The sequence below is a fragment of the Narcine bancroftii genome, chromosome 1, assembly GCF_036971445.1.
Source record: "Narcine bancroftii isolate sNarBan1 chromosome 1, sNarBan1.hap1, whole genome shotgun sequence".
In the NCBI taxonomy this organism is placed as follows: Eukaryota; Metazoa; Chordata; class Chondrichthyes; order Torpediniformes; family Narcinidae; genus Narcine; species Narcine bancroftii.
This window is the reverse complement of record NC_091469.1, coordinates 103466454-103485030: the sequence shown is the minus strand read 5'-3', so window position 1 is coordinate 103485030 and position 18577 is coordinate 103466454. Positions and strand designations below refer to the sequence as shown.

The 18577-nt window shown below is 42.8% G+C and overlaps 1 protein-coding gene across 2 annotated transcripts in view; it reads left to right on the top strand.

Annotated features, from left to right (window-relative positions):
* The first annotated feature begins 422 nt into the window (after nt 1-422).
* LOC138761980 (coiled-coil domain-containing protein 183-like) overlaps nt 423-18577 on the top strand; it is a 111676-nt gene continuing 93521 nt past the window's right edge. For both annotated transcript variants that reach the window (XM_069935062.1, XM_069935053.1), the window contains exons 1-3: nt 423-571; nt 12912-13033; nt 15836-15913. In XM_069935062.1, coding sequence (XP_069791163.1) covers nt 484-571; nt 12912-13033; nt 15836-15913 — 288 coding nt within the window. In that variant the 5' untranslated portion in view covers nt 423-483. The remainder of the gene's footprint in view (nt 572-12911; nt 13034-15835; nt 15914-18577) is intronic.

Here is an 18577-nt window from a genome sequence, read left to right as displayed (position 1 = left end):
TGATTATGTATTGTGGGTGCATGTGAAACACTGTTGTATGTGTACAACAAATTATCATAAATTTGGATTGAAATTATGGTTCAAGGTCTGAGTACTTGGAATATTTCCGATTTCCACTTTCCCCCCTTTTGCTTATTTATCAACTTATTCCTGTGTTTATCACAGCATTAGAATTGATCCCGACATTTCGAGGTCCGACTTTTTAAATATTCTTAATACCACTAGCTTGTCCTATCTCGCCCAGTTCGGCGGTGAAAGAGCAACATTCCTTCAGGCCCAGCTGGAACCCTCACCTTGTCACGCAGAAGGTCAGAGCTGGCGCCATTGCGGTCATGACTCCTCCCGCGCGCGACCCCCCCAACCGCCCTGAAACCCCTGGCGGTTTCCACGAGGAGCCCCACGCGCCGCACGCGGGCTGTGTGACGCCATAGGGTAGTGTGTGTGTGTGTGAGAGCCGGGCCGGGGGGTGGGTCGGTGTGAGAGATGGACGACAGCGACGACATGGCGTGCTTCAGGGAATGGAGTAGTCGCGACCAGATAGTGCAGTTGCGGAACAAAGTCTTCCTGGAAGGTAACTGGACTCAGTTCCAGAGGGTGGTGTTGCTGACTGTGTTCTCTCCACGACAGCCATCCCACTTCCCATTTCTGTACCATGCTTGGCCTTTTCCGTTGCCAGAAGGTGGTCCAATGCAAACCACAAGAACACGATGTGATCATCACTGGTCAATAGGATGAACACTGAATTTTCTAATTTGCCCCTCCCCCACCCCCTCTGTAGACCTCCCTTTGTTTTCCCTTCATCCCCCACCCCACCCTCGCCTGCTTCCATTCCCCTCCCAGTTCCATCCACCACTGCTCAGCATTTCACCCACCAGATTCCATCCCCTTTCTGATGTCAGAAAGACCTCTCCTCACAGTTCCCATATCACCATTATCATACTTACCATATTCCGACAATGGTAGCTCTCACTAATCATCCTTCACAAGTTGTCTTATCCTTCACCCTCCCTGGTCTATTTTGCTCCAACTCTTTTTCTCTCTTTAGCTCTTATGAATCTCCTGGCTCTATCTCCCAACTCCTGTCTGCTGTCCTTTCCATTTTCCTGGTTCACTGACTCGTCCTTGTCTCACCTTTCCCACTCTCTCCACACACAATAAGTCTTGATTGTGTTTCCAACAATTCTTTCCCTCCCTACCACAAAAATCATTTGTGGCCCGAAATGTGAAGTTAACATTTAACTACTACCGCAGGTTTTACCAGTTAAATATCTCCGTGTCTTTATTCTCCAGTTTTCATTGTTCCTCCATTTCGCGCTCTTTTCTCTCTCTCATACCATCTGACTTCCGGTCAGGTGAATAGATCTCATGCATATTCATTATCATGACATCCCTCCTTTCACCAGAAATAAACTTTACACCTTAATGTTTAAATGTAAACACTGTCACCTTATCAATATCCCTCGGAACCAACAAACAATTTCAAACAAACAAACAAACAAGTTCAAACTCCTTCTACACACAATGTAACATAAACATGTCATAACCAACTGTAATACAATAACTCAACTAAACAAAAATGTACTTCATACAGCACTCATACATGCACTTTATGATATATGATCAAATCACTGTCCCAATGTTCTATTATCATTCCAACTATCACAAACTTTCCCTTTCGTGATAATGCGGGCACAATTAGAAATATGGCACAAAGTCTTCGTATTGTTTAGGTGGTTTCCTGTCTCGCTTCGGCCTTCCTGCGATGCTATCGTCGCCACTCGGTTGTTCACTCTCAGCATCGGAAACACTGCTCGCTACGGCCTCGGGTGTTTCTGGCACTCTGGTCACTTCATCAGGAATGCTGGTAACTGCCTCGGGAACATCATCTGGTCCCTCAGGTTGAGCATCTCGTATTGGACTTTCAACCACCTCGCTTGATGTCGCTCTGGACTGGTACCTTTTTACACCAGACACATTTCTTTTGTACAGGACTCCAGCCGGAGACTTGACTGTTACCATACTGCCACTTCTGGATACGACAGTGTAGGGTTGATGGTAATAAGGTGTGTCTAGCTTACCACCACTCTCTTGCCTCACCAGAACATTATCTCCAGGTATGATGTCTGAGTACCTGGCTCCACGTCTCAAATCTGTGTACAGCTTTGCTGCTCCTTTCTTTTCAGCATCGTGGTCCCTCATCTCCTGGTCGCCCCTGATTTCCTTTATTTCGGGCATTTTTGTTCGGAATTTTCTCCCAAAAAGTACTTTTGCAGGACTTTTTCCTGTGGTTGCATGAGGCATTGCCCGATAGACAGCTACATAGGATAGCAATGCTTCTCGCCAATTTTGTCCTGCGTGAGCAATCCGTAATCGTTTTTCAATGGACTGATTTTGTCTCTCTTCTTCCCCGTTGGCTTGCGGCCATTTCGGAGTTACTTTATGATGGTGGATACCTGTGGTCCTCATGTATTCAGCAAATGTCTCTGAAATGAATTGTGGACCATTGTCAGAGTATAACGTAACAGGCAATCCATATCTTGCGAAGATCTCTGCTAATGCTTGTATTGTTTTTTCAGTGGTCGTTGACCTCATCACAGCGTACTCATAGTATCTGCTGTAGTGATCTATCACTACCATGATTGATTCACCAGTCGGTAAAGGTCCAAGAAAATCAACGGCTACGTCGATCCACGGTCCTGTCGGGAGTTGCGTACTCCAGATCGGCTCTGGAGGATTACTCCTACTTGTGATTTGACACCATGGCAGGTTTTGACGAATTTCTCTGCGTCTTTATCACAACCTGGCCACCATACTTTACTCCTGAGGTTTTGCTTGGTACCAACAATACCTAGGTGTCCTTCATGAGCTAAGGATACAATCTTTGGTCTCAACCTCTGCGGTATCACCAATCTACAACCTCTCAATACACACTGTCCGATGCAACAAAGTTCGTCTTTTATGGTCTGCAATGGCTTGGTTGCTGTGTATGGATACAGTTTCTTGGAGCACTTCTTTGATGTACAGATGATCTTTTTCCTTTTCAATTTCTCCCATAAATGTTGGTCAATTACATTACTGTCACTGCCTGAGTCTACAATGACCGGAACTATCACACCACCAATTATCACTGGGACCTTCTCATGATGTACATCATTCAATGTAAATTGATAGTATCTCGGTCCATCCTGGTTATTATCATCATCGTCACTTTCTGGGTCACCGTCTTTATGGCGAATAGTGTCTTTCTTTCCAGGATACTTTCTTTTCCCCCAAGTTTTGCCTTTGGAAGCTGTGCTCTTCCCCTTCTGGTCTGCATTGGACTTGCTTTTGCACTTCTTTGCAAAGTGGTCCTTATCTCCGCACTTTCTGCAAACTTTGTCTTTTGCTGGGCAGCATGGGTCTTTTCTGAAATGACCTCTGTTTCCACATCGATAACACTCCCTGTCATGTGTTGACGTATATCTTGGCTGGTTATGGCGATGCGAGAGCCTCTTAACTTGCTGGCTTGAGTTGTCCTTCAGAGTCATGGTATGAAATTGCCCCTCAACAGCCTCTAATGCAACAGCAATGGCTAAAGCATCGGTGAGCTTCAACTCACTCCCTTTTTCCAGCAGACATCTCCTGAACTCGTCTGATCTGCAGTGCTGCACGACTTAATCCAATAATTGGTTGTCCAAATCAGCTGCCATGTAATTGCATCCAACAGCCAGCTGTCGCTATCTCGTCACGTACTGAGCAATCGTTTGTCCATCTTGTTGTTTAGTTCTCCGAAACAAATGGCGTTGAAATGTAGCATTCGGTGTCACTACATAGTGTGCATTCAATGCATCGACAGCTTTCTGGTACTCATCCTTCCTTCCTGTATTCAAAAGTGTTTTAAAAGTTTCCCGAACTGCGGGTCCTGCGGTGAAAAGAAGTAACGCCCTCCTCTGCGCTTTTTGTTCCACCGTACCGCTATCGAGAAATAGGCCATGACTGTCGGCGTAGGCTTCAAATTCTTCCAGCCGTGCCTTCCACTTCACACTCACATTTTGACCCGTCGGGTCAAAATGAGGAACACCTCAAAGTGTTAGAAAGTCAGTTTCTGCGCCTGCCATGAGGAAACTTTTCAGCCCAAAGCCACTGATTCAAAAATCAAAATGCTTATCACATTGAAGTTCCAAAATGTTGTTGTTTTAATCCTTGTCGCCAATGTCACATTTGTGGCCCGAAATGTGAATAACAACACTACTACCGCAGGTTTTACCAGTTAAATATCTCTGTGTCTTTATTCTCCAGTTTTCATTGTTCCTCCATTTCGCGCTCTTCTCTCTCTCTCTCATACCATCTGACTTCCGGTCAGGTGAATAGATCTCATGCATATTCATTATCATGACAACAATAAGTCTTGATTGTGTTTCCAACAGTTCTTTCCCTCCCTACCACAAAAATCATTGTCGTGCATATGTACATATGCAGCAAAAATCTTACTGGCTGTAAACAAATAGCTCCATAAGCTATGCTCTCTACAATGATGTACATTAAATTACCCCAATTTGGAAAGAGATCATTATAAAGGATAGATAAATAATTATTCACAGATACTGTTAAACCTGTTGGATTGCAGTCCAATAGACTTTTTCCCTCGAGGTTTCTGGATTTGCAGTCTCTTGCTTCTCCAACTCCTGCTCCATGCCCACTTGTCCTTGGTAAAGAAGAATGCATGGCCCCTGCCATTGTTCTATATTCTATAATGGGCAGCACAATTAGTGAAGTGATTAGCACAGTGCTGTTTTAGCGCCAGCTAAACCCCTGCTGTCTGAAAGGAATTTGTATATTCTTCACGTGTCTGCATGAGTTTTTCTCGGGGGCTCCGGTTTCCTCCTACCTCCAGGTTGTAGGTTAATTGGATGGCACAAGCTCTTGGGCCGAAAGGCCCTGTTATTGTGTTGCATTAAAAAATTTAAAGACATAACTTTTCTGTTGCTGGCTCGGGACAGTTAACTCTGGATTCTTGGGTCCATACTTGCACTTGTATTTTCTAGCAAGGGTCATTGGCAATGGGTAGGAGCAAAGAATGTTCTGATCTTCATCTTCCAAATCGGAACAAAGAGGCTTTTCTCCATTTGATTGGCTGAAATGAATGAACTTGGTGTTGATCAGGGGCAAACTTTAGAATTTCAAAGCAAAACAATTGAAATCTGAAATCGTGAATAATTCTGGAAATAAACCAGATATTTTGGTGAAAAAATGAGAGTGAATATTCTCGATAGCTTTCTCAGGAGGTTGTGCAGCACTGTCACAGCTCCATTGCCCTGGTTCAATTCTGATCTCCAGTAATGGCTTCATGGAGTTTGCAGGTGAATCCTGTGAACTTCTGTTACGAGCCCAAAGCACCCCAAAACCCAGCAGCAATAGCCGTTCACCAAGACAAGTAGTTACTTTAACAAAAGTTGTTTTTAATCAACTTTAAACATGAAAACAGAATTAAACTTTAACTTATCTCTATACTAAACTAACCCAAATTAACGCCCTTCTAATTCTAAGCGCACGTGTATCATGTGTGTGTAAATTTAAGAAAGTTCTTTGGTTCACAGTTCAATCTCACTTCTCCTTCTTCCAAGTTCTCTGGTTGCAGGCAATTCTTATACTGTGCACAGAATTTAACATGTATAAAGTTCACCAGGCTTTGGTGCTCGAAAGGTAAATGTTTACCACTCAGGAAGGTTCTTGTAGGGTTTGCAGAGAGAGATTTGTTCCAGGATTTCCACAACTGAGGTACCACCATTAGTCATCTCAAGGTCTCGCTGATGAAACTTGCCCCATCAGAGTTCTCCAGATGATAACCTCTTTCTTTCATGCTATCACTAGAGTTTCTTTCTGTTTCCCTTATTCCAAGAGAAACATCAGACAGATAGCATGTCCAACCATCCACCACTCTGGAGCTTTCTGTTTCCAACAAGCTTATCCTGGCTTGTTCTGTTCAGCTGCTTTCAGTGTCACACACACTAGCTGAGAGAGCTTGTTGAGCTTGTCTCCTCTCTCTCCAACTGAGACTGCTAGAAAGCCCTTGTGACTCTCTCACTTGCAAAACCCCCCACCTTCTTCAGCAAAACACAAGAGTTCTTTTTGATCAACCTGTTGTCTTAGGTAAACAAAACCCAGGAGCGACATTTCTGTGAGCACTTTGTAAAAAAGGTCAGAAGCGTAGTAGTTATTCAACCAGCCAGCCTTTCTCCAATCCAAACAATGTCTTCATTTCATGACATAATTTCAATTAGCACCTATTTGTGAAATATGCATAAAATTCTCCATTGTTTCTGCAAAGTTCATTGAATATGAATTCTTCAATATTTCAAATAAGATCTGTTTTAAAATGTGTATGTATGTTTTTCTTTGGCTTGGCTTCGCGGACGAAGATTTATGGAGGGGGTAAAAAGTCCACGTCAGCTGCAGGCTCGTTTGTGGCTGACCAGTCCGATGCGGGACAGGCAGACACGATTGCAGCGGTTGCAAGGGAAAATTGGTTGGTTGGGGTTGGGTGTTGGGTTTTTCCTCCTTTGCCTTTTGTCAGTGAGGTGGGCTCTGCGGTCTTCTTCAAAGGAGGCTGCTGCCCGCCAAACTGTGAGGCGCCAAGATGCACGGTTTGAGGCGTTATCAGCCCACTGGCGGTGGTCAATGTGGCAGGCACCAAGAGATTTCTTTAGGCAGTCCTTGTACCTTTTCTTTGGTGCACCTCTGTCACGGTGGCCAGTGGAGAGCTCGCCATATAATACGATCTTGGGAAGGTGATGGTCCTCCATTCTGGAGACGTGACCCATCCAGCGCAGCTGGATCTTCAGCAGCGTGGACTCGATGCTGTCGACCTCTGCCATCTCGAGTACCTCGACGTTAGGGGTGTGAGCGCTCCAATGGATGTTGAGGATGGAGCGGAGACAACGCTGGTGGAAGCGTTCTAGGAGCCGTAGGTGGTGCCGGTAGAGGACCCATGATTCGGAGCCGAACAGGAGTGTGGGTATGACAACGGCTCTGTATACGCTTATCTTTGTGAGGTTTTTCAGTTGGTTGTTTTTCCAGACTCTTTTGTGTAGTCTTCCAAAGGCGCTATTTGCCTTGGCGAGTCTGTTGTCTATCTCATTGTCGATCCTTGCATCTGATGAAATGGTGCAGCCGAGATAGGTAAACTGGTTGACCGTTTTGAGTTTTGTGTGCCCGATGGAGATGTGGGGGGGCTGGTAGTCATGGTGGGGAGCTGGCTGATGGAGGACCTCAGTTTTCTTCAGGCTGACTTCCAGGCCAAACATTTTGGCAGTTTCCGCAAAGCAGGACGTCAAGCGCTGAAGAGCTCTAATCTTACCAAATTCTCCCAATATTTGTCCATTACACTCCCAACAGTCTGGTTTCCTCTCACGTCCCAAAGAAACATTTGTTATGGCATTTACTTTATTTCTACTATGATTTGTCATTGGTGTTCATTGGTGATAGGAGAATTATGGGATGTGGATGAGCAATGGTGAGAAAATACGACCCCTGATTCTAGACTCCTAAAAACAGATTTCGATAGTTATAGGAATCGAAAGAAAAATAATTGAGATATAGGTTCCTTGCCATCGGAAAAATCAAGAGTTTACAATGGGGAATAAAGAATTCACATACCAATTAAATTTATACTTTGCAGTACACAAAAGGGCTGGAGAAATTCAGCAGGTCACACAGGATCTATTGGCAGTAAAGGGTAACCAATGTTGCTGGCCTGAGCCCTTCATCAAGGCGAGCTGACTTCATCCACTTTGCTGCTAATTTCCACCCCAACCTCAAATTCACTTGGTCCATCTTGAGCAACATTTTCCTAGATCCCTCTGTCTCCATCTCAGGTGACAAACTCTCGACAGACATCTTCTATAAACCCACTTGACTACACCTCTTCCCATCCTGTCCCCTGTAAGGATTCCATTCCATTCTCTCAATTCCTCTGTCTCTTTCGCATCTGCACACAGGATGCCATGTCAGATCATTAGAGATGACCTTCTTCAAACAATGTGGCTTTCGCTCTACCACCATCAACTGGGCACTCACCCACAGTTCCTCCATTACCCACACATTTGCCCTGGCCCCCTCCATCCCCATCTGCAACAACGACAGGATTTCTCTTATCCTCACCTACCACCTCAGCAGCCTCTACATCCAACACATCCTCCTCTGCCATTTCTACTACCCATTATGTGATCCCACCATGAGACACATATTCCCCTCCTCCTCTCTCCTCCTTCTGCAGGGATCACTTCTTTCGTGACTCCCTTGTCCACTGGTCCCTCCCCACCAATCGTCTCCTTGGGACTTACCCCTGTGACTGCAGGAGATATTCCACTTGCACCCACACCTCCTCCCTTGGCACCATTCAGAGCTCCAAACAGTCCTTCTAAGTGAGGCAACATTTCACTTGTGAATCTGCAGGGGTCATCTACTGCTTTTGGTACTCTCTTTATGGACTCCTCTACATTGGAGAGACTAGACGCAGCTGGGAGAATGCTTTGTTGAGCACCTCTGCTCTGTCCGCTGCAATAGTATGGATCTCCCAGTGGCCACCCATTTCATTTCTCCATCCCATTCCCTTGCCAACATGTCTGTCCATGGTATCATGAACTGCCAGACTGAGACCACCCGTAAATTGGAGGAACAACACCTCATGGGAACCAGAGTGTTAGAGTAGATAGTGAGGTGGAGGAGGATAAAGATCATGCAAGGACTGCATGTATAAACAAAAATCAAAGGTTTGTATGTGATACAAATGTTCTCAGGTGTATTTATTTCAATGCAAGGAGTATTGTCGGAAAAGAAGGCGAGCTTAGAGTGTGGATTGGCATGTGGGATTACGTGATTATTGCTATTAGTGAGACTTGGTTGCAGGATTGGCAGGACTGGCAGATCATTTTTCTGGGGTTCCGTTGTTTCAGACATGATAGAGGGGGAGGGATGAAAGGGGAAGGAGTGGCATTGCTGGTCAGAGAAAATATCACAGCTGTGCTTAGATAGAACATTCTTTTTCTCCCATTGATGCTGCTAGATCCACTGAGTTCCTCCAGCAGACTGGGTTTAGCTATTGACCAGTTAGCCAGAGTTGTGGGTCAGGGAAGAGGGATGTGTTATGGCATCCAGAGGACCCCCAAAACCAGCAGCAATAGATATGCACCACAACACAGGGGTACTTAAACAAAAGTAGTTTTTAATTATATTTGAACAAGAAAACAGAATTAAACTCTAACTTATTACTTAACCTACCTAACTATTTAATTCCCCCCTCTAATATTAAGCGCGGGTGTGTGTAATGTATATTTAAGATTAGAAAAGTTCTTTGGTTCACAATCCAATCTCGCTGGTTGCAGGCAATTCTTGTACTGTGCACAGAAGTTAGTATTAACAAAATTCACCAGTCTTTGGTGGTTAACAGCAAATGGTTACCACTCAGGAAGGTTCTTGCTGGTTTTCAGAGAGAGATTCCTTTTCCAGGACATCCGTAACTGATTTCTTCTCAATCAGTCTTGCTGACGAAACTTGCCCCCTTCAGGGTTCTCCAGATGACCCTCTTTCTTTCAGGTCGCCTTTCACACCGCCAGTCTTCTCCTTTGACCAGGCAGCCTTCCAAAGTTTGCCAGCTTGTCCTTCTGTAACTGATTTCTGTCTCCTCTCTCTCTAGGCACTTTCAGATGGCCACAATACCCGACTGTAAAAGTGCACATTGTACTCCTGTGCGGATGTCGGGTGGCCATCTGAAAATGGATTCCCTGGCTAGCAGGTCTACTTACCTAACCCTTCTCCAGTAGGTGTACTATCCTGCTCAGAGTATCCCCCGTGGCAGCTGAAAGCAGCTGGGCTGCCAGGGGGAGGGCTGATGACATCGTCAGCCATTGACCCTGGGTTTCAATGTTTTTTTTAAAACACACAGCATTGGCAGCGCGAGTCAGAGGCACCGGCAGCATGAGTCGGGCAGGCGAGGGGGGAGAGACTGGCAGTGTGAGTCAGGCAGGCGGAGACCAGCAGCATGAGGCGGGCGGGCAAGGGGGGAGAGACCAGCATTTGTACAGCTGCAAATAAAAAAATGTGCTAGATCCAAACTCAAAATATAACCATTAATTTGTTTTTTTTTTGGTTGAGCTCTGAGACTTTTTCGACTTGATATTGTTTGTCAGTCATGCCTTGACGCGCTGTAAATGACATCAAGGCAGCGTGGGTGGGACTAGGCCACAGTCTCGAGGAGCCGGCTATCGCTGGTAGACGGCTATCCATCAGCTGACATGTTCAAATGACAGAAAGGCGTCCTCTCCGCGACCACCTGAACATGCCAGCTGCACTCCCCCAGCCACGACTGCCGGCGCATGATCTTCCCTGGAGCACCTGAAAGTGCCTTCTGTTTCACACCCTACCTCTCTGAGAGCAAAACTCTTCTCTGCCTGCAAAGATCACATGTTCTCCAAGGCAAGCTGCTGTCTATACTTTGTTGCCTCCTGCAAAAAGCATTCTGCAAAAGTCCTGCAAATATTCTGTGTTTTAAAATGTGTGTGTGCAAGCTGCTCTAACAATTCTTCCCAAACCACCTCTAAATACTCTGTCACAGATGTAATTCCATTAATAGAGAAGAGTGACAGGATTCGATAAAGTCATCAAGAATTCACGAGAGGGAATGCTTGACACTTTGAAATTTTTGAGTATGTAACTAATAGAATAGATGAGGGAAAACCCATGATGTTTTGGACTTTCTAAAAGCTCTTGATAGAATCCCACATGAAGAGATTAGCATGCAATATTAAAGCAGATGTGATTGACAGAAAATAAAGAGCAGCAATAAATGGGTTGTTTTCTCAGTGGAAGGAAATGACTGGTAGTTTACGTCAGGAATTGGTGCTGGGACTCCAATAATTATGATACATGTAAATGATTAGGATGGGAATTAAATCCAAGTTACAACAAACACAAAACTAGGTTAGAGGATGCAAAGAAGCTCCAAGTTGATTTGAATAGATTGAAGGAGTGAGCAGACGTACAGCAGATAATGGAAATAATTGTTAGGTTATATCAGGAAGGCAGATGGAATCTCACAGAAAGGCAAATAATCTTAATAGGGTTGGACTGATTTAATACAGAAGAATCTTGCTTTTGGCAAAACATCCTCTTCTAAATATCCTTTCCTGAATGGTACTCCTGATTAGGACAGTCTCCACATCACAGCAGACAGGAAGAGCAACTTAAAAGGGTGGGGTGAAACCATGAAAGAAAGTCCTGCAGATCTGGCGATTTGTTCTTGATGGACTTGCTGTACATGATGAATTCTGCTCAAAATTTATTTATGCAATTGCACAAGTGCAACCTGAATAAACAGTGTTCTCCAGTCCTCAGTGCAAAATATGCAAACACACAACCAGACATAACACACATACAGAGAAGCAATACATGTGCAGGACATATAAAAAAATAAATATTGTTTAATAAATGGCAGCATCTCAGATGGTTTCTGTGAAAAATTCATTTAGTCATTTAGCAGTATCATGGGAAGAAACTGTTTCTCAGCCTGGTGATGCTTGCTTTGATACTTCTGTACCTCTTTCCTGATGGGTGTAGTTGAAAGATTTTGTGCAGGATGGTAGGAGTGCTAAATAATTTTGCGCGTCAGATAATGATCCTGGTAAATCACATCGATGTGGGGAGGGGGTGTAGGGAGACAACAGGATCTCCCTATCCCTATCATGGAGAACATTTAAATAATAAAGCACCTACTCACCTGTGCCCCACTTCTCCCTCATTCTCAGATGACTCCCAACTGAGCCAGAGATTGTTCCCCTTTGAAATCTCACTCCATTTAAGAGTTCTTATCATGCTCTATCACTGAGTGTTTCTCTCAGAAGCAGCAAGCAGGATCCATCGTACCCAGCTGAGTGGCAGGCTGATAGGAAGTTAACCAGTTTGACTTTGAGTGTTCTGCTTCCATATGAAGGAAAAAAACGGTGGTTCAGACAATAATTAACATTCAATGAGTCCATCCCAACATATCCAATAGTTCCCATTTATCATTCTACCCTAATAATAGTTTAACCCTCAACAGCTGAGAAATGCTTTTTTCCCTTGTTTGATTTTATTATAGACATCTCGACAAGGCACTCACAGTATTCCCTTTGGGCTGTCTTTCTTATGAAATGTTCTTGCATTTTCCAAAAGCTGATGAAAGGCCAGCTGTTTTTGTTCTACTCTTCACTTTCTCTTTGAGGGTAATATTTGCTGTCTTGCAATAGAAAATGTTCTGAAGCTCAGGAACAATGAATATCAAAATCAGCCACTGCTTTTAAAAATCATGAAATATGGTCTTGTATGTCTGGGAATTTGTCCATTTCCTGTCTCATTTATTTTTCTGCATTTTAGTGAAAGCAATTACTTTATGTGCCTCTTTCAGTAGCTGCTAGATTCTTCAATAAAATTATTTCTTGTTTTTTTTCTGTGCCACGGGTAAAGATGGATGCAAAATATCTGTTTTTGCATGTTTGTTTTATCCTTATTTCATTAAATGACAGCTGAGAATAGGTCAGGGAGGGGAGTAGCTCCTCTGAATACAGAACTAGTGGAAAGGAAACAAAGGGATAGGGATATTAGTTTTTCATTCCTGCCCTTCTATCCATGTCCATATATGGCCTCTTGGTTGTTGGCCTTTGCTCCTCCCCTGCCCCTTCTTCCCTCTTTCCCCCACAGCACTCAGGCTTGAAACGTTACATATTTTTCTCTCCTATGGACGCTATGGAATCTGCTGAGTTTCTGCAGTAATTTTGTGTATTAACTACGATCACAGCGTCTGCAGACTTTCTTGTTTTACTGGGAAAATCATCTTTCCTGATTAGTTGAGACGTACAAATCTTGAAGTAATGGGATTCTATTCTTGAATTGACTTTCAGAGAAATCCAAGACTGCTTATTATCAAACAGCTGAGAAAGAGATAGGAGAGAATTCGGATAAAATTAGGCAACTACACAAGGATGTGACTCTGGAGAGCATGAAATTCCAAAAAGCTGAACGGGTAAGTGAATGAAGAAACCAGGAAGCATTTTAGAAAATAGAAAAAGATTCCTTGTTCTACCACACTACCCTTCTGTACCTTTGACAAATTGGCTTATCCCACTGTCTTCATTCCTGCCCTGGTAACTGCCCAGCATCCATATCTCTCCTCTTGACTTGGTTTCCACCCAATCCACCTATCTGAATTCTTGACCTCTCCCCTGATTCCCTGCTACATCTGATGATAGACTATTATGCTACATCTGTGTCCTAAATTTATCTATCCTTTGTGGACATTGATTGGTAACCTTCAAGTTAGTTTATCCACCTTGAGATAAGAGATCAAGAACACCAAACATTGACCAGCAACAGTAAGGAATGCTTGACCCTGCTGTCCCTCTGTTTGTATAAGAGGCATTGGCGAGTACAGGCAGGGTGTCAGATAAATGGAGGATACAGATATATTTCCTTTAATCAGGAAGGACAGCAGAAGTAGCCAAATGTAATTGCAGACTAGTGAGTCTGCATAATCTACTCCTAATTTGTATGTTGTCCACTTTACTGACAGCACACATAGCACATTTTATTTATACATTAGGAGTAAGATGGTAGGTAGGGAATGGATAGGTCCCCTCAAGAATGAAGGAAGAAATTTATGCTTGAAGCTGTAGGACTTGTTGAAGGCCCTTAATGAATCTTCACACTGAGTTTTCACCAAGAGAATGTCAGTAATGGTAAATTTAGGGAAGGTGTGATGATGTTCTAGGCGTGTCAATGTCAAAAAGGTATTGCTGCTTTGGAAAACATAAAGGTAGATTAAGTGTCCAGGGCCCAATGAGATCTGTTCCAGGATTGTGAGGGAAGCAAGGAGGGAAATTTCTGGGGCCTTACTCGAGATCTTTATATCTTCTTTAGCCAAAAGGGCAGTTAAAGATGGCATTGTCAAGATCTCAAAAAATGTATCTGAAGAACAACTTTTATCCTTGTTTTTGTCTAATCCCTTTGAGACCTTTATCTTATGATATTGGCCTTAATTATTCATTGACTTAAAGTTGTGCCATTTATCCTTTATAATGAAGACAAATGTATCAGAATTTATTCTTCCTGTTGGATTGTTTGCTTTCCTTGAGGTATTAATGTTCCAGTTGGCTGCTGAAGATGGAACCAACCTGTTCTTTACTGAATGATGAAAAGATTCCAGTGCTGTGAGATTAGTGTTATGGACTTTGGACAATTTTATTTGACTGAGGACAGAACTGAACCTACTGCGGAGGATTTGATAGCTTCTAGGTGCTGTGGTAGTGCTGGGCTATTGCTAGGGAACTTTGACAGCTGTCAAAGCATGCAAACCACATGCTGGAAGTCTGATGGCTCACAGGAGAGCAAGCCTGTGGCTGTTAACATCTCTCCACAAATGGGGAGAACTGGAGGCATGAGCTGGGGAATTTAAAAAGCCCACCACACTGGTTTTGAGGGGTTAGTCGATTGATTGGACTGCAGGCAGACAGACAAGTCAATCTGACTGTGTGTGCTCACCCAGCAGCTTCAATGAGCCACACGCTGAGTTGGTTTGTTCACGGATTCTAGCACTGTAGTCTGGAGCTGTATGTCAGTGTGCTCACCCAGTAGTTTCAGTAGAAAAAGGAAGACTGAGCTATTTTGTCCACTGGGGTCAGTACTGTTGTCCTGACAGCAGTTTGGATTTCTGATACCCAGAGTGTGTGCGGGACTGACCAGTTCCTCTCCCATCCTATTTCAAGAGGAGGACTTAGTGTGACAGGAGTCACGAAACCACTCAAGCCAGGCTGTCCACAGGAGAGGACGTGTGACAGAAGGTCACTTGTTAATCCTAAAGAGGGCTTCAGAGGAGTGAACCTCATGGTGCCCAAGAGGTCACTGTGAAATTCCCAGATGAAGAAAGTAAAAGGTGGTTGTTTCTACATTTGAAACTCAAGCCAGTCTTGTGTCCCCTGACAGGGTTGAAAGTCCATAGGGACCACTGTTATCTGGATACAGCCTCAAACTAAAATACCAGTGGGCAAGAAAACAAATAATCCCAAGCCTAGAGACCAGATCCGTGAGCTGATCCTCTTGACTGACTTGATGTGATTGATGTGGGGGTTTTGTTTTGGGAACTTTGGTGATTTTATTGGGGCATTTCAGCTTGGACTGTAATGGTCTGTTTTTTTTCCACATACGCTGTATAATAATCTGTTTATATAGAGTTGCCATTAAGACTGGTGTTCGGGTGTTAAATTTATCAGATAAATTCTATTAATGTTAGTTTGTTAATAAATTTTGTGTTAAACTTAACCCATTTGTTTATGTGTCTCCCAATTGTTGGAGCGTGTAACATTAGAGATTGGTGGAATTTGACATGTGGGATTAGGTCCTTAATTGCTGGGTACCTCTGTATGATAAGACCACAAGACATGAGCAGAAACAGGCTATTCAGCCCATTGCATCTGCCCTGCCATTTAATCATTAGCTGATCAATTTTCTCACACAGCCCCACTGCCTGGCCTTCTCCCCATATCCTTTGATGCCTTGGCTAATCAAGAACCTGTCTTAAATTCACCCAATGAACTGATGTCCACAACTGCCTGTGGCAGCAAATTCCACAGATTTACCATCCTCTGGCTGAAGAAGTTCTGATGCATTTCTGTTCTAAGCAAATGCCCTTCAAGTTTTGCCCTCCTGTCCTAGATTCTCCCATCATGGGAAGCAACTTTTCTACATCTACATCTTAACCTCTAATACAGAAGTTAAGGCTTATGCAGCATTAAGCACACTGTCTTCTCCATGTCTCATTTTGTTTTTACAGGTGGTTGAGAATGCCATTGCTGAAGAATGTGAAGATAAAAAGGATTTAAAACTATGCTTAGCAAAAGTGGCCATTGAGGTAAAAAGTTTGATCAACATAAAGGACTAACAGTGTTAGTCCTGGAGATGGAATGTAACATGAGAAATCAGCTGACTTAAAGCACATTGTGTTATTGTAGCTACTGCTGCCATTGAATGATACTTGTGATCACAATTAAGAGACACTGACCTCAGGATGGGATCTCCCTTACAGGAGTCATCAGGGTCTCAAACCCTTGAGGCCTACATTACATGGTTGATGAATTCTTGACCATTAAAATAACAGGACACATGTGTGAATATTATGAATTGAATATTCTGAAACATCATACTTGGTTTACCATTCTGAGCTGTGAAATAACAGTATAGAATAGAATTGGGCTGTCAGCTCTTTTGAAGAACTGTCCATTTTTTCCCACTCCTTCCTTTCCCATAACACAGGAAGTTATTTTTATTTCAAATACATTTTTGGTTGTCCTATTCCCAGTGAGTGAAAGGCCTTTGTTCTGACTTTTCCTACATTTTAAGAAAATTATTATGTCTTTTGGTGACTTGTTTTACCAATACCTGCCATAGTAGATGGAAACAAACATTTGGTGCCCTACACTAAATTAAATAAAATGATGAGAAATTTAGCTACCCCAATGTGAGGCATTAATATTACCAGCATTTAAATAGTTAGGGAATGAATGGAGGTAGTCAGTATGGATCTGTGTGGGATGCATCATGTCTCTCCATCTGAAATCTTTTTGAAAGGGAGATCATTGACTTTTGGAGAGGGGGCTCATTCCACACTCACAGTCAACATTAATGAATAGCTTCCAGTTTTTAGGAATCAATACCTCCAATGATCTGACATGGGAGAAATACATCATTGTGATTAAAAGAAACTGTACTAACACAGTGGTTCTCAACTTTTTTCTTTCCACTCACAAACCACTTTAATCCCTATGACATCGGTGCTCTGTGATTAGTAAGGGATTGGTTAAGGTGGTATGTGAGTGGGAAAGGAAGGTTGAGAATCACTGCTTGAGAAAAATTGTAATTGGGCCATTTCCTTTGGAGTTATGAAACCGTGCACATAACGAGTTAATTAGATGCGATTAAAACAGTGGTTTACAAACTTTTTCTTTCCACCCACATTCCACCTTAAGCAATCCCTTACTTAATCACAGAGCACCTGTGGCATAAGGAATACTTAAAGTGGTATGTGAGTGGAAAGAAAAAGTTTGAGAACCTCTGCACGAAAGCCTCTACTTTCATAGAAGACAAAGAAAGTTCAAAATATGCCCCTTGTTCCTCTGTTTCGTCAATGGATTATCAGTGCATAGTATGGGGGTTGCTTTGCTCAAGATCAGAACGAACTGCAGAAGAGAGTGAATGCAGCTCAGAACATAATGAAAATTCTCTCCTCCCTGGACTTCATCTACATATCCTGCTGACTAGGAAAAGCAGTCAGCATTGCTGAAGGATTCATCAAACCATAGCCTAGACAAACACTCTTTTCACTCCTCCCATCAGGGAGAGGGCTAAGATGTGAAAATGTGAACCAAATGGCTTACAGACAGTTTATTTCCTGCATCTATCAGGCTCCTGAATGAACCCATAAAAGTGGTCTCATGCTACTCTTACTGGTGCTAATATATTTTCCATATCCTATATTGTAAACAGTTTCTAAACATTTAATGCTGTGTACAATGCAAGATATAACCCATTGGTCCATTCCTTTTCATGGAACCAGATATTTCTGGCAAATAAACTTAAACATGAAATACTAATGGAATTGCAATATGGGGAATGGTTAGTGGGATGAAAAAATAGACTAGGGAGCTTCAAAGGGACTGATCACTTCAAAATGCTGAAGGGAAGTGGAGAATACATATCCGAGGGTGGAATTTTGTTGGAGCTGGCTTGAATTGCAGACGATGATTTTGTACGTAAACATTGGGAAAAACAAGATAAACATTTAATTCAAATACAGAAGCAATTCTGTAAACTTGATTTTAATTAACACCATCTCACTAAATCAAATCCTACTAAAATATACCATCCTCTGGAAGCAGTATATCAGATCACAACACATTTTAGTTTCCATAATTTTGTTCTGTGCTTTATAGGATCATGGAGTCCTACCCCATGGAAGGAGGTCCTTCAGCCCAATGAATTCATGTTAACTATCAATTTTTTATTAATTAATTCTGCTCCATTTGACATCGACACAAGTCAAAGGGTTATTACCTTTCCAAGTGTGGGAAAATCCACCTGTTCTTCCCAGTATCTATTCAAAGCCTTGGTGCCTGCCACCTAACCACACAATTCTTGTCTGTCACCTGCATATTGACTTGTTTACACGAGCACCAAAACTTCACAATTGAGAATTTTACTTCCAGATTTCTTGCATGACAATTTTTTTTGTGATCTACTCTAGTCGAGACTTCATATTTCTACATGGAAAAATATTGTTCTGTTTTTCTCTGAGAGCCTAAGATTATTTTAGCAATACATTTACTGAGAAACACAAGAAGCAATAATAGACCACTCTACTTTGCCATTCAAGATGATTTTAGCTGATCATTCAAGTTCAATGTCCTTTATTCATTTTTCTCTGTTTTCCTTGATTCCCCGGCCCTATGAAAAGAAATTGAACTCCTCGAATATACAGTATATGTACTTCTAAGATCTTTCAATTCTTTTCTCCTTGCAT